At 46.6% G+C, this 15,910-nt stretch overlaps 6 protein-coding genes across 6 annotated transcripts; 3 read left to right on the top strand and 3 right to left on the bottom strand.

Annotated features, from left to right (window-relative positions):
* Positions 1-964: 964 nt before the first annotated feature.
* Positions 965-2,954, bottom strand: N7495_002563 (DUF4246 domain-containing protein; the record flags this gene model as incomplete). Its single annotated transcript, XM_057205232.1, has 5 exons — positions 965-1,570; positions 1,635-2,570; positions 2,624-2,705; positions 2,757-2,803; positions 2,868-2,954. 5 exons carry the CDS (start codon positions 2,952-2,954, stop codon positions 965-967), a joined length of 1,758 nt encoding a protein of 585 aa, XP_057065839.1.
* A 694-nt stretch (positions 2,955-3,648) lies between these two features.
* Positions 3,649-5,568, bottom strand: lcb2 (putative serine palmitoyltransferase 2; the record flags this gene model as incomplete). The annotated part of the gene is made up of 1 exon (XM_057205231.1): positions 3,649-5,568. One exon carries the CDS (start codon positions 5,566-5,568, stop codon positions 3,649-3,651), a length of 1,920 nt encoding a protein of 639 aa, XP_057065838.1.
* A 1,663-nt stretch (positions 5,569-7,231) lies between these two features.
* On the top strand, positions 7,232-9,367 carry N7495_002561 (acetoacetate--CoA ligase family protein; the record flags this gene model as incomplete). Its single annotated transcript, XM_057205230.1, has 1 exon — positions 7,232-9,367. One exon carries the CDS (start codon positions 7,232-7,234, stop codon positions 9,365-9,367), a length of 2,136 nt encoding a protein of 711 aa, XP_057065837.1.
* Positions 9,368-9,845: 478 nt separating this feature from the next.
* Positions 9,846-11,660, top strand: N7495_002560 (mitochondrial-processing protease subunit alpha; the record flags this gene model as incomplete). The annotated part of the gene is made up of 2 exons (XM_057205229.1): positions 9,846-9,974; positions 10,044-11,660. The coding sequence occupies 2 exons, from the start codon at positions 9,846-9,848 to the stop codon at positions 11,658-11,660; spliced, it is 1,746 nt and encodes a 581-aa protein (XP_057065836.1).
* Positions 11,661-12,035: 375 nt separating this feature from the next.
* Positions 12,036-12,880, top strand: N7495_002559 (mitochondrial import receptor subunit TOM22; the record flags this gene model as incomplete). The annotated part of the gene is made up of 3 exons (XM_057205228.1): positions 12,036-12,141; positions 12,359-12,648; positions 12,827-12,880. 3 exons carry the CDS (start codon positions 12,036-12,038, stop codon positions 12,878-12,880), a joined length of 450 nt encoding a protein of 149 aa, XP_057065835.1.
* Positions 12,881-13,640: 760 nt separating this feature from the next.
* Positions 13,641-15,644, bottom strand: N7495_002558 (uncharacterized protein; the record flags this gene model as incomplete). Its single annotated transcript, XM_057205227.1, has 4 exons — positions 13,641-13,923; positions 13,982-14,735; positions 14,790-15,302; positions 15,359-15,644. 4 exons carry the CDS (start codon positions 15,642-15,644, stop codon positions 13,641-13,643), a joined length of 1,836 nt encoding a protein of 611 aa, XP_057065834.1.
* Positions 15,645-15,910: the final 266 nt, after the last annotated feature.

The raw sequence follows: 15,910 nt of genomic DNA, 5'->3' as shown, positions 1-15,910 counted from the left end.
GCGTGGATGACCTTACTAAGTCAAGCTCATCGATGAGATCGTGGCCAATATATGCTTAGAACTTTTTGCCAGATCTATCAAACCTTCTATTCAGCAGGATTCCAAGATTACTGTTGACATGATTTGGATAGTTTTGCTATTCTTTCCTTGTGACACGCGAATCAACACTCAATATCATTGCTATATTCATCAGCTTTCGTTTCCTTTACGCAGAAGGTCACCTAGGCACTGTTAAATCGAAATTTAATCACAAAAGTATTAACATCATGTTTCAATAAGATAACGGTGATAGAAGGCTAACAAACCTCTTCCAATATTACAAGCCTAATGCTCACAGGGGCCTCAAGTGTATCAGTGACGTTTCGGAGGATATCCCAGTCAGTTCTTTTTCTCGGTTGTTTTGTTTCATAAGCCTCGAGGCTGAGAATAGGTAGGAGATCACGATTCAAAAGACGACCAGTCGTGATTGGTTCGCTCTGGATGAAATAGTGGTTTCCATTCTAGATACCGGTGGTATTTCAGGATCAAGAGTACCTCCTAGGACGCACATTTGCGATTAAAGGAGCCTTATGCATGTCGCGAACTTTAAAATGAGGGTCACCAGCAACTTGATCACTGTAAAGAAAGTATCCTGAAGAGGAGCCTGGGATTTGATATAAGGCTTTGAGATATGGGGAGGTCAGCGAAAACGGTAGACACATTTATGTGAAAGTAAAGGCCAAGGCAAGGCGGAGGTAGGCAGCAAGTTCGGGTGTGGAGGGAGAAGGAGAAGAAGACTACCGCAAATGGGATGCTGTTAATAGATGATATAGGGAGTGGTAAGATAAAGAGTTAAGATAATATGGTAAAAGGAAGACGATATCCGAGAAACGGAAACAGAAAACAAGATCTAATCATACAAGCATTAACTACATGTTCTAATAAGAGCCTTGAGGCTAAAAACCCCTCTTCCAAAATTGCAAGCCTAGTGCTCGCAGAGATTGAAGTCACCAGTCTCAAAACAAGCGTTCTGCCGACTAGACTTCATGCTGCGCTCTTTCATAAGCTTGCCACGGAAAACCTTCGCTTCATCCAAAGACATAAGCGGATGCAGAATACCTTCATCACTAACCATAATTTGCAGTTCGGCAGGAAGTTTACCAGCTAACATATCACGAACAAGCTCCTCCTTTTCTAGACCCCATTCCTGTTGTTGTGGAGGAACATTCGCGGTCGAGATGACAGTTACGTGGGGATCAACGAGGAACAGTGCGAGAATCTTGCGGTGACCGGGCTTTGAGCGATCTGCCAGCGAGAATGACGAGACACAGTGCTGAAGCACATTGGGGAATGTGAGAAGTCGGCCTTCGCTGCAGACAACGCTTCCTAGGTCTTGGGTGATGTCTGTGCTACCGTTGCTGTCAGTGCTCTCGGGAAACCCAAATATCTGTTGCATAAATCCATGACAGCTCTGCTCATAGCCGTATTCATTCCAATCTTCTACGTTTGGACGATGACGGAAGGAGAGTTTGCTTTCTGTGATGTTTTCGCTGTCATAGTAGTAGATTGCGGTGGCGGCAATATGTTCATTCTAACCTTCGTTAGTTTTGAAGCGGATAAAAAGCGGTCTAAGAGAGAGAGAGAAGAAAACTTACCAACTGTCCCTCAATGTGCCAAGTTCCTCCCTCATAGTCAGGTTTGTCAGGCGTGAGCTCGATATTAGCTAGCTTAACGATAACCTGCAGTCCAGATTTGGCAAAGATATCCTGCAATTTGGCAGCTGAGTTTTGCGGAGGCTTGAACTCTCCAGGCTCAGGTTGGACATTCTTACGAGCAGTTGACCAATCGTCATATCTTGTCCAATAAACCTCGTCATCTTCATCATCACCCTGCTCCGGTTTCTCATCACCTTCTTCGTATTCAACTTGGTCCCAGGTTATTCTCCTGTAGTAGAGGTCAACGTCCAAAGTCTGATTCCAAAGCGGAATCGTGTGAGAAATGATTTTCTCAATCACACCATAGAGTACACGATGCTGGATCGGATGCAAGTTGTTGATATAAGAAGAAATCTGGCATTCGGGCGTAGAATCGCTTCCAGATTTTAGAGCCACATTGCAAGGAAGCCATTGGAAATTTGTGCTGTATGGCTGCAGTGCGTTGATTTCCTTTTTATTTCGGGCGGGTTTTTCTGGAACTGGAAGGATTTCTCCTTGGCCGATACTACCGATGCAATCATCAAGACCGAGGGTCTTGTCTCGCAAAATGCGAGTTTTCCCATAGACGATGGGGAAAAGGGAAGGGTGGACCAGATCAATTACCTTGTCGTCTGATCCGGGGTGGTAGTCCTTTTGGGCTTCTGGGACACTTTCCAAGGGCGCCACTCCATCCTTCAGAGCTTGCTTCAGTTCTTCCGGAATAGCTCTATCAGACTTTATAACACCACCAAACACAGTAACAGAGTTTTTGTCCTCGAAAGATTTGGCCTTCCACTGCAATTCAGTGATGATGAAGTCCATCATCTTAGGCGAAACATCCTGGCTGCTTTGTGAAATCTCATCTTTCCATTTGGAGAAGATGATCGGATTGAAAACCTTGATAGAGATTTAGTAAACAAATTTCTTGAGATCCAAAACATTCATAGTACCTTTATTTCCCAATCGGGCTTGTCTGTGATGGTGTTCATGACACGCATCATCAGGATCTCTCGATAGGTCAAAGGTTCACGACTGAATCGGATTAGTGACTCCCAGGGATTTCCATTCACTCAAATGACCTACACATATTCTTCCTCGCCCTCAAGAGCATTTGGGAAGCGATGCCCTTCCTAAGTAAGCAAACAACCTGTCAGCGCGTACACAAATATGGGGAAACGGTGTGGGAGTTCTCACATGAAGGAAGGTCAAAGGAAGTGTAAATCCAAGTAATCCCGATTGATTTGGAGCACAATCATAGCTATCACAATCGGCAGCAGTCATCTTTGCGTGCAGTGAGAATTCAGAACATATTGGAAAATGCCCATGCGGTGGACTCGGTTATAGAGATACTAAGGCTTGGCGCCCCACATCATTTCAGGGGTAAATCGCTATTGGTTACCAGACCTGGTTAGTCATAAATACTAGTCCAAGGCATCAACATGAATGCCTAATTCGATCTCGTATGGACAAAGTAGTCTTGGAGGATCCATGAATACCTACGTCGTAGGAACTGAAAAGGATCGAAATGGAGCAGGCTATAAGTAGGTATGGAAACTTAGCAGGTTCAGGACTATTATAGCTGCGTTAATTATACATCCACAGCTAATCCACAGACATATTTCCTATCTAAACAGAAGAAAAAGAATTTAAGCAACCTGTGCATTTAACAATAACAATATGTAGGCATTATTAAAGAAACTGAGCAAAAGTGCGAACAGGAAAGGGTTCTTGTGGAATTAATAGACCGCGAGACAGTGTGACCAGCAACAACCAGGCTCGGGTATGGGAAACTCTGACCGAAAAAGGCTCAGGTGTAAATGCATGACTTTCCGAGGCGGCATCAAACGGGGGGACAAGGTTAAATTAGTACAGAGGATTTTTGACGTCCTGGACTCCACGCCGGATCACATCCTCCACTCTCCATCGAGGAGGAGAGAGTTTGGCAGAGCGGTTACGTTGCCAATCCTTCTCCATTTCAGGAGGGGGGGGCCATGGCTTCTTCAGCCGAAGGCAAGGCACCACCAGCAATTCCAGTGGAGAACTTGAGTTGCAAGACGTTGCCGATCTCGTCGCAAGCGGTGAGGACCCGGTCGAGGTCATCTTTGGTGTGAGACGCCGACACACAGAATCGAGCACGAGAAGAGACAAGGGGAGTAGCGGGGTAACCAACAACCACGACAGAGATCTTTCGCTTAAGCATCTCATGGGAGAATGCAGGCATTTTGGCAGGGTTGAAGAGAAGTACAGGGATAATAGGCGAATCGTCGTGGCCGTATACTATAAAACCAAGACGCTTCAAGCCGAGACGAAGGTATCGGGAGTTGAAGGCCAATCGCTGCAGTCGCTCTTCACCTTGGCCAGGAGAAAGATCACCCTTGATGATGCGAAGAGCTGAAGAAATTTGGGAGAGAACAGCGGGCGAGCAAGATTCACCGTAGAAAATTCCGGAGTTGGTAGCGCGAAGCTTGTCAATCATGACCTTGTCAGCCGCGACATATCCACCATTGGCGCCAAATGACTTGGTGAAGGTGCCCATCAAGATGTCGACCTCCGAAGTGTCAATGCCGAAGTAATCACACACACCACGACCCATGGGACCAATGGCTCCAATAGAGTGAGCCTCATCAATGAACAAGTTGAACTTGTAGCGTTGCTTCAAAGAGATGATACCCGGCAGGTTGCACATGGATCCTTCCATGGAGTAGAGACCTTCAACGACGACCAGAATCTTCTTCCAGGGGCGGTGAGTGCGAGGTTGACCTTGGGAGATGGCTTCGCGGAGTTTCAGTTCAAGATCCTTCATGTCGTTGTGCTTAAACATGGCAATTGATGCGCCAGAAAGACGAGCACCAAAACGAATAGACGCGTGATTCAGCTCATCGGAGATGAGCAGGCAGCCTTTCCCAACGAGGGCGGGGAAAACAGTGGCATTGGTACCAAATCCCATGGAGAATACCATGGAGTCTTCCTTGCCCACAAACTTGGCAACTAGATCCTCAACTTCTACGTGCAGATCCTGCGTACCGGTTTCAGCACGAGTGCTGGGAGTGCTGATTCCGTACTTTCGAACTGTATCTTCCGAAATATCGGCACAGGGGCCTTCCGACTGAGCGAAACCCAGGTAGTTGTAAGAGCTCAGGTTCAATGTATCCGTGGTGGTACCAGTCAGGTGAAAGTGGTTATTGTGATCATCGGTAGCTCGGTCGATCAAGGTGATGGTGCGTCCGGGAACGCCAGTAACGGGACGCTCGAAACAGTCGTTGATGCGAAGCTTGAGACGACGGATGTAGAAATTGTCGAAGTCACTGTTGAGAGCACCGTAGCCGTTGCGGGGCTTCAAGTGTCTATAATGCTCCTCACGGAAGCGTTTTCCGAAGAAATCACGGACGTGTCCGAAAGCAATTAGAATTAGGTAGCTGATGTAGGTCGTAAGCAAGTAGTAATAAGGCGGTTCGTCCATCACCGGCTCCGGGAAGACACCACCAGGGTCTCGACTGGAGTATCGGTGACTCGGGTGACCAATGGGGCCGAATTGCGCATGTTGCTTGGCCAGCCGGCGGGCCTCCTCAGGGGTTGGAGGCTGAAAGAGCGTGGTCGGTGAAGATTCCATGTTGAGGTTATCGACCGTGGCAGTGGACAGAGAGATACTTGGTAAGGACAGTGATGCCGAATTAATCGGCAGAGTTGCTTTAGGATTTCCAGTGGCCGACTCGTGGGCCACCTGTGTGGGTTGAGAGTCGGTCTTGGATTTAGGAGACGACGAAAAGAATTGGGAAAGGCGACGGGACTTGACGGAAGGTGCCTTGATAGCGAATCCGCCCTTTCCAGAATCAGGCGAAAAGGACGGGGAATTGGAAGAAGTGTCGTTAGGGGCGTTGCTGAACCGGCGAGGCATCGCAGAGGGAAGCGACGAAGCGGGTTGACAGTTTTACTGTCGGGAAAATTTCAGGAGGCGCGTTAATCAAATCACGCGCAATCTCTTGTGATCGAGACAAGCGTGATAGACGAGTATTGTTCAAGATAGATTGTGTTATGACAAGTATTAACAAGTCATCTAATCTGAGTCTGAGGCACTCGGTGTGGTTAGTTTGTTGATTCAGATGAGAAGGATGAGAATGTAATAATGACAAAAAGGATTCAGACCGAATGAAATTTCCACATTAGAACATACAATTGTGATGGTAACTACTCCGATCTTCGTATTAATCTGGATCCGAAGACTCCGACAGAGCTTGCACAACCTTAGAAGTGTGGCTTGACACACGTGGAATGGGAGGGGGACAGGAACAAGAAGAAGAATAGTACACAAAAGGGATCCAAGATCCAAAGAAAAGGAAACTCTCTTGTACTGACTTCCTGGAGATTGAAAGAAGGAGAAAGGAGTAACAAGATGGAGTAGCGAGTCACGGTACCTGGAGATGCATAATCATCAACGCTCCTGGTATTAAATAAAACGTGGCTGATACAATATTTGTCCGATAATATTGACTTTTAATGCTCGTTTTATGTAAACATGTGTAATTTGTGTAATTTACAGTTCTGGTATTGATGAGGCCTTTTTCAACTCATTTTTATTTGTGCCGTTGGAAAGAGGCCCACGGTACCAAATACAGCGAGTAACTGGCCACTGTGGATATTACAGCCTCAAAGGTAATCCATATACACCAATGGCACTTCTATTCAAGTAATCCTCAAGGGAGTATTAGTGGTAATTAGTTCCTGGAAGTTATAGCCCCTGACAGCTGGAACCATGGATATCCCAGCCCTAGAGCATACATATTGAAGAAAATTCAAACTATTGAGGGCGTTCAATAATGCAGATTACCGAGGTACAGCTAGTTGGGCATCAATAATTAAATTTTAAAGTCTTTGAAGAAACATGGAAAGGGGCTCTCATAGTACGAAGTAATTTCATTCGGTGACGATAGTGGCGCCGCTAGTATCAAACCTCCCGAAGTCGGATATACGTTTAGGGCTGGACACTGATCAAACAATAATTAACTCGGCCGTATCAACTTCTCATAATATCTCTGGTATGTCCTAATTGGACAATTGACTGGAGTGATTAGGCGATCAGTGCCTATTCTGAAAAAGATCAATTTCTCATTGATGTAACTTAATTAACTAAACATCGTCATACTTTAATGACCGATTGATTCAATTCTCTCTCACTCAATCTATAACCTATTACTTAGTGCTACGTGAGGTGCCCTGACATTAAAGCTCGATGAAAACGGAACATCTAGTTCTGCCTCAGGCAAAAAATGTCACCTTTCAAAGTTCCCACATTCCGCATCTATCAATGCCCATTGCTTAAAGGTGGGGGACCTTAAAGAGCGGGTTGCATTCATACTGGATCTTGAAAACTTTATTGCGGGCATAAATTATTTATATATCTACCTATATAGTGCTGTTGAACCGCATACACTCGCCAATTACCAGCGTAACCCCGCTATCTCGTGTTGGGATCCAAAGTCGCCACTGAGCTGTGACTTAAAGTTTTATGGTCGATACTGAGTGCTGTCGGCTCTGTGTAATACCAACTCAACTGTCAAGCCATGTCGCATATAGAGACTGTCACTATTCCAGAGGCGAAGGAGCTTTGGCGCCCTTCGTCTCCCGAGACCACTCAGATCTATGATTTCATGAACAAGTTGAACAAGAACTACAGCCTGTCTCTGAATGACTACCATGAGTTGTGGCAATGGAGTGTTTCGCAGCCAACTCAATTCTGGGAGGAGATCTGGCACTATACAAGTATCAAAGCTCACCAACCATACCAACAAGTGAGTATCACATCTCATGGATGTCAAGGTCCTCTCGCTAATATCAGGTGGATGAAGGTTCTTGAGTCCGAAGACTTGCTTTTTCCAAGGCCTGATTTCTTCAGGGGAAGTACTCTGAATTTCGCCGAGAATCTCCTTTACCCTGCCAGTCAGCCCGACGAGAATACTGTCGCAGTGATAAATGCCACAGAAGCTGATCGCGAGTATATCTCGTGGAAGGAGCTGAGGGAGCGTGTTAGAAAATGCGCTAATACTATGAAAGAGTCTGGTCTCCAAACTGGTGACCGTGTGGCTGGATTTGTTGGTAACCACGCCAATGCCGTCGTAGCAATGCTGGCGGCGACCTCTATCGGCGCTTTCTGGACTGGAGTTTCTCCAGATACTGGTGTTCATGCAGTTCTTGAACGACTTAAGCAGATTGGCCCGAAGATTCTTTTTGCAGATAATGCCTCGCTTTACAATGGCAAAGTCCACGGATCACATGCTAAGGTACAAGAGATTGTTTCAGACCTGCCTGATCTGGAAATTCTTGTCGTCTTCGAGACCGCAAAATCTCTCAATTATAGCCTTGAAAAGCTTCGCCCAGTAAATGGAAAGGCCGTTACTTATGATACATTCCTCTCTGACGTTCGTGAAGAGGCAAATTCACTGGAATTTGCAAGCTTGCCACCTGATCATCCAGTCTACATTCTTTACTCATCAGGCACCACAGGCGCACCGAAACCTATTGTTCATGGTTCTCTGGGCACCTTACTGCAGCACAAGAAGGAGCATGTCCTACACTGCGATATTCGACCTGGAGACCGGCTTTTCTACTTCACAACGACCACATGGATGATGTGGCACTGGCTAGTTTCTGGATTGGCGAGCGGTGCTACCATTGTGCTGTATGATGGGTCACCTTTCCGGCCATTTGATGTTGAAGGAGGCAAAGGAGAGATGGCCATGCCTCGTCTTATTGAGGAACTTCAGATCACCCACTTTGGTACATCGGCGAAATATCTATCCATTTTGGAGCAAGCCGCGTTAAATCCCCGCGATCATCCACACAGGCCAGTAACTCTGAAGAGTCTGAGGGCGATTTTTAGCACTGGATCCCCATTGGCTCCATCTACCTTCGACTACATTTACTCTTCTATCCATGAAGATATAATGCTGGGCTCTATCACAGGTGGCACTGACATTTTATCGTTGTTCTGCTCTGGTTGTCCCATTCTTCCAGTCCACAGAGGAGAGATTCAGTGCCGCTCTTTAGGTATGGCGGTCTCTGTTTTCGACTATGCTGGGAATGATATTAGTGCCTCGGGCGAGCCTGGAGACCTCGTTTGTAAAGTCCCATTCCCAGCACAGCCAGTTATGTTTTGGCCACCTGGTCCAACAGGCCTGGAAAAGTACCGAAAGAGCTACTTTGATGTATTCGGCCCTTCCATATGGCACCATGGCGACTTCGTGCGCTTGAACCCTAACACCGGAGGTGTGGTCATGTTGGGCCGCAGTGATGGTGTTCTCAAACCATCCGGTATCCGATTCGGAAGTGCGGAAATCTATAATGTCTTACTGAAGCACTTTGCAGATGAGATTGAGGATTCTCTTTGCATTGGTCGTCGACGAGAAGGTATTGATGACGATGAGACGGTTATTCTCTTTGTAAAGCTTGCACCGGGAAGTCCTTCTACCGTACCTGACCTTGCGGCCCGTATCCAGGCGGTTATTCGAAAGGAGCTGAGTGCTCGGCATGTCCCTGGCGTTATCGATACCTGTCCTGAGATTCCAGTGACTTCGAACGGCAAAAAGGTCGAGAATGCAGTCAAACAGATATTGTGTGGACTTAACATCAAAATCGGTGCAAGCGTTGCGAATGCATCTTGTCTTGATTGGTATCGTGTCTGGGCCTCCGAACATCCCTAGTGGGTAATACGGACTGTCAACTGAAATGTGGTCTCCCCTTGACTACAATATTTCATCGCTATATGCATACCTATAATGGTGCTCATTTAGGTTAAAATATAGAACAATTCAAACATGGTATACTAGATAGGTGTTAATAAACCAAATTTTGATAGAAGGACGGATGTAGAGCCTAAAAACCTAGGCAAACAATACTTCTTTTTTTCTTTCATCTGCCCAAACCGTCTACTTCTGATCTGCTTCTTGGACTATACAGAAAAAAACTTGAAACTTGCAAGCAAGAAAGTTCCAAAGTTTCATCTTCAATATTGCGTCCTATAATTTCTTAACGACATTGATTCGTCCTATGTCCGAGCTGGAGGTATAGCAGATTAGGTAATCACATCACAGTCCGCATTGAGTCTTCTCTGAAACGCAAGATTCCGACTGCCCCGAATTCATAACGAAACGAACAGAACACACTTCTGTTATCACTTGAATGGCCTCTCGTATGCACTCTGCAGGAAACATGCGTCGCTCTGCATTGAGGGCTATCGAATCCGCAAAGCCTCTCACACGAGCTCCTCGCTCAGCGTCAAGAAGCTTTGCTACCCTCAATGATTCCAAGGTATTATTCCATCTTCAAGCTTACGTTTGTCATAATCACCTCTAATCATCTGTTTTGTGTGTAAAATAGGATCTCGGGGAATTCGATCAGATTACCACACTTCCGAACGGAGTTCGTGTCGCCTCGGAATCATTACCGGGACCCTTTGCGGGCGTCGGAGTTTACGTTGATGCCGGTTCGCGTTATGAAGATGCAAGTCTGCGTGGTGTTAGTCACATCATGGATCGCTTGGCCTTCAAATCGACCAAGACGCGCTCAGCGGATGAGATGCTAGAGGTGTTGGAGTCGCTTGGCGGTAATATTCAGTGTGCCTCGTCGCGAGAGTCGCTGATGTACCAGTCTGCCAGTTTCAACTCAGCTGTACCCACAACCCTCGGCCTATTGGCAGAGACCATCCGGGATCCTCTCATCACCGAGGAAGAAGTATTGGACCAGCTAGCCACAGCAGAATACGAGATTGGCGAGATCTGGTCGAAGCCGGAATTGATCTTGCCGGAGCTGGTCCATATGACTGCCTACCGAAATAACACACTTGGAAACCCATTACTATGTCCCCATGAAAGACTAGGTGAGATTAACAAGGCGGTGGTAGAGCGCTACCGAGAGGCATTCTTCAACCCAGACCGGATGGTGGTTGCATTTGCCGGTGTGTCTCATGCAGAGGCTGTCAAGCTCACTGAGCAATATTTTGGCGACATGAAGCGCAGTGAAATTAGCAAAGGTCCCGTTCTATCAGGCACCGGCATTGATACTACTCTGTCTGCCTCCACCGTCCCTCAGTTCACACCCACGTCGACCGTGAGCAGCATTAACACTTCGCAAAAAAGCAATTCGTCAATCCTGTCGAAGCTTCCGTTTTTCAATAAACTCTCCCCTTCACAAAGTAACACAGTCTCGCCGATCGATACGTCTTTGCTTGAGAACTCCACGCTCGACATCCACAGGCCCGCTCACTACACTGGTGGATTCTTTGCTCTCCCTCCAATTCCACCACCGGCTAACCCAATGCTACCTCGACTGAGCTACATTCACCTTGCTTTCGAGGCACTTCCCATTTCCTCACCTGACATTTACGCTCTGGCGACTCTCCAGACTCTCCTTGGTGGTGGAGGCTCCTTCTCAGCTGGTGGTCCTGGCAAGGGCATGTACTCACGACTTTACACCAATGTCCTGAACCAGCATGGCTGGGTTGAGAGCTGTGTGGCCTTCAACCACAGCTACACTGATAGCGGTGTCTTTGGGATCTCCGCGTCATGCAGCCCAACCCGAACAACTGAGATGCTCGAGGTCATGTGCCGCGAGCTGCAGTCCTTGACTTTGGATACCGGATACGCTGCCTTGCAAACGCAGGAAGTTAACCGGGCAAAGAACCAGCTTCGTTCTTCACTGCTCATGAACCTCGAATCTCGCATGGTCGAACTCGAGGATCTCGGTCGCCAGGTTCAAGTGCACGGTCGAAAGGTCGGAGTCAAGGAGATGTGTGACCAGATTGAGGCATTGACGGTCCACGATCTTCGTCGTGTGGCTTCTCAGGTCTTTGGTGGCCAGATCCACAACAAGGGCCAGGGCACTGGCATGCCCACAGTTGTATTGCAGGAGGGTGAGCTGGAGGGCTACAAGCTCCGAAAATTCCCCTGGGAAGAAATCCAAGAGCGTATCGCTCGATGGAAGCTTGGCCGTCGATGAAAAAAGTCTATAAAATTCTTATATACTCAACTCCATATAGCGGCGTGTACTAGACATCGTGTTTTCGAGGAAGGCATAATAGGCTGGTTAAAAGACAACAGGAACAATCTTGGAAAACATCTGTACTAATGAAGACCGCCTATGCAATTGTAAAATTTCTGTACAACAATTTCAAATTTATTTCTCTTTTATAAAACCGAAAAGGCATCTAGTTATAATGTTAGAAATGTTGATTACGTCGTGGCTTGCGGGTCCAAGCTCCTCGCCGCTTTTGCCCGGCAAAAAAGTCGGAGTGTCTGAACTGGCGCTTCCCGTCCATTCATCAATCATCTCTATCCTTAATCTCCAATCACCAATCCATCAAATACCGTCAAAATGGTCAAGCTTACCGAGGTTGAAGACGAGCACTTTACTGATAAGCCCGTCCCCAGCAAGCACGATGCTCTGCTCGTCTCCGATGACGAAGATTACAGCGACACCGGTACGTGTTAAATGGCTTCTACTCCTTCCACATCACGCGAAGCGCAAGGGCCCATGGTATTGCATCGAAATACGCGATCAAACATGGTCATCCTACATACGTCAGCCTCGACCTGAGCTACGGATTTCACCGGACATAAGTGCAATCGCCAATCAAACAGCATCTTCATCGTCAATCTCCAAATCCATTAACTAACATCCGTTTCCAATAATATTAGATTCAGAGATTTCGGAAGATGAAGAAATCGAACTCGAGGAAGAGACTTTCTTCGAGCGTGTCTCGGCCTTGAAAGACATGATCCCTCCCTCCGCGCGTCGCACCGTGAACAACACCATCTCTTCTGTCACATCTTTCGGCAAGGCCAGCCTCTCATTCAGTGGCAAGGCCTTGTGGATCATTAGCACCAGTGCTTTCCTACTCGGTGTCCCATTCGCCCTTGCTTACGCCGAGGAAGAGCAGTACATCCAGATGGAGCGCGAACAGGGCATGATCAAGGGCGCCAATGAAGTAGGTCTTTCGACGCTTGATCCTTGAAATTTCTATTCGTCCCGCGTGGTCACGTTGCTCAAATTATTGTGGTGCTATGCATGGCTCTAATTTACCGCTCGATTTTAACGTGGCTAAGACCGCTATTACCAACGAAATAAGAATTGTCGCAGGTTACTGACCATATTTTCTCAACCAGATGCTCACACCAGGCCTCGAGTCCGAGAAGAAGGAGGCTCAACTTGCTCTGTAAATTAATACCACCTGGTAAACGGAAAAATCGAATCGGAATCGCGCTACCCATTTGTCAATTGCTACAAGCAGTAGAGAATCGACAAGATAACGAGTTTTCTCTGATCGGATACAAAAGGGGACTGAGTATACCTATACTCAATGTTGACCTTGAAAAAGCGTCTCCAAAGAATGAGTTTCGTGTCGATTTTTTCAACATGTCTGGCTTTCGACTATTTCCCTATCGCCCTTTCCATTTGCTTCTTGAAATATTCTCACTGGAAGCTTAACTCTGCCAGCTTATGCATGCATGTATTTGTACAACCACAATCATCTTCTCTTCCCCTCAATGTCCTCCTATACACCTTTTGATCTCCGATTTTTTTTCTCTCTTTTCTTCGTGAATTGTATGTCTAGTTTATGAGATTTGGGTCTATCCAATTCGTGCTATTTGTGATAGAATACCTCGGGCATAGGTTTTAGGTTGTATATTCGATTTCGTATGAATGAGCCCTGGGGGCCAGTAATCAAAATTTATAGACAGATTGCGGCCCTTTCTAGAGATCGCATTGTGCCCAGTGTTCATCTTGTGAAGTGTCAATTTCTCCATTTTCATAGATAAGCGATCCTAATTACCTAGGTGGTGGGTATCATTACACTAAGAAAAGTAAGAATCCATGGGAATGATAAGAGATACAGAGATACATATACTCTCAGCTTCGGTAATGTCATCATTCAGCCTAAATAAGCAATTGGTCAGCTCTATATTCTCCTTCAATTTCTTAAGTACGGAGTGTGGGGTAGTCATTTACTGTTCTCTCTCGGGCTCCCTTGAGGGTCGAATGGAAGTCCCGCCAAAGATTGTCAATTTCACCCTTTACAACCATGCTTTCAAGCACTGCAATCGCATTGCGTGTCTTTTTCTTCTGACTCATATTGTTTCGGCGAATGACCTCTGCGTCTGTCATACATCCCATTCTCCGTAGATGGTCCACAACCCATTCATTGAGATGGAAGCGCCAATGTGTGAGGGTGTGGGCTAGCTGTGCTTTCTTGTTGCATTGTCTGATGAGTGTGAGATATTGTCCTCGATATACATGGATGTTGTGGGCTGAAAGCTTACCTTCCTAGATAGAACCTCTTATTTTCATTCGGCAGAGCACGGCCGTTTCGGTCTCGCTCGACTTTAGAGTCATTTCTGTTCTTGGCATCACTGTCCTCACTGTCATCCTCGTCCTCATCATCCAATATGGGCTCAAGGGTATGCATGTGGTATGGTTTGCCGTATAGTTTAACATCTGCAGAAGCTGGATGGCCCGATCGATTGCAAGCATCGCAGACGATGTTTTCCATAGTGGAGACACCCGTAGTTTCGACGTAAGGACGAGCTAGAAGCGCATTGCGAAAGTCCGGGTCCCAGACCGAGGAAATCAGTAGAGAACCTGCACGTGCTTTGACTTCATCCTCCAACTTCATAAACGCCATTTTGTACATGGCGTCGGAGCGTGGAAAGGCCGGATCAAGGGCGTTATGTACCATCCAGCCAATTACGTCCCTAAAGTATTCCTTCGGCTTTTTATACGCGTGCCTGGTGAACTCAAATGGTATCTCTTCGTTCGGAACACCCAGAGCATCGTCTTCGAGAACAAAGTCATCTTCATATTGGTCGAGGTCTTCATTGCTGTGATTGGCAATTTCAGTCTCGCTCTCGGCCTCTTCATCTTCTTCAATATGGCTCTGTTCCAGTCCATTTTCAGGCTCATCTTCGGATTCTGATGGTAATCCGGCACGGCGGCGGCGCAGTGCCTCCAGTTGCTGGAGTTTTATATTTCGCGCCGATCCCGCCAAGTGACCACGGGTTCGTGTTTTTTTGACAACTACAGGGTATGTTAGCTTGGATTCTCCGTCTCTGCTCCATGGAACTGGAATACCTGAATCCTGGAGGTCGATTACATCCTCCTCAATATCTAAAATGTCTAGATCTGTTCCAGTGTGACGTGTTTGAGGGGTGCTTGGTTTGATGATCCGTTTTCGGTGCCTCACAGGCGATGAAATTAAAGCATCAGAGTCAGATTCGATCTCTATGGGCGGACTCTTTGCCTTCCGCTTTAATCGGCGCTTTGAATGCGACGAGATTATCAAATCAGCGTCATCGGATTCGATCTCAAGGGCTGTGGTATCTTCTTTCTGCTTTATTCGACGCTTCGCAGGCGATGAAATCAACAAATCAGAGTCGGAATCGTTCTCAATGGCCCCGCTCTCTGCCTTCCGCTTCAATCGCCGTTGTGGGCGGACAGTTACTCCCTTGGAATCGGAACTATCCTGGATATTGGGAATTTTAGGCTCGGAAGGCACAGCGAACTTAGGCCCGCGACTTCTCTGAGAGCTGAAGATGGCTACATCATCATCAGAGGATTCATCTAAATTTAGCATTGGAGATTGTGCTATTCGCATTTAGCCTGTGTGTTGAATGCTTGTGATAAGAAGGCCAGCAACATACCCTTATTTTGTAAGACGATCTCGACTTCACTTTCAGATGCTGGGAAGGGCTTTCCCTTAGAAGTCTGGCTCTGCTTAAGTGGTTCTGCGCAGACAGTTTTCTTTGACGGAACTTTGCTTTCTCGAGAGCGTTTGACGGGCACTGAGGCTAGTGTTGGATGCATATAGGAGAGAGTTCGCAACCGATCTTGGGAGGTATTGGCATCGCTAGTATCAGTTGCTGAAGATGGTGCCGCGGGGGCGAAGGCCAGTCGCGTTTGTTTTTTTGTATTCTTACGGGGCGCCATGGTGGGAAGAGAGATGAAGAGATTTGGGGTTGGAGAGAAAGTGAATCTTAATTTGAAGTCCCATCATATGAGTGGAATAGGAGTCAAAAAAAGCTCTTTGATCAAAAGATCAGTGAATCTATATTCAATTTTTTGTCGCGCAACGTATGCGCGCGGAAGCACGTGATGTGACGTACTCATTTGAGGATTTTCCGCTATCTATGAGGATCAATGATTATCATGTTTCATTAGCGACTTCTAGCGTACATGGATTATCATTGATTTAA

The sequence above is a fragment of the Penicillium taxi genome (genome assembly GCF_028828555.1).
Source record: "Penicillium taxi strain IBT 34144 chromosome Unknown utg000002l_segment0_segment0, whole genome shotgun sequence".
In the NCBI taxonomy this organism is placed as follows: Eukaryota; Fungi; Ascomycota; class Eurotiomycetes; order Eurotiales; family Aspergillaceae; genus Penicillium; species Penicillium taxi.
Note: the sequence above shows the minus strand (reverse complement) of the source record. Positions and strands in the feature narration are given on the sequence as shown.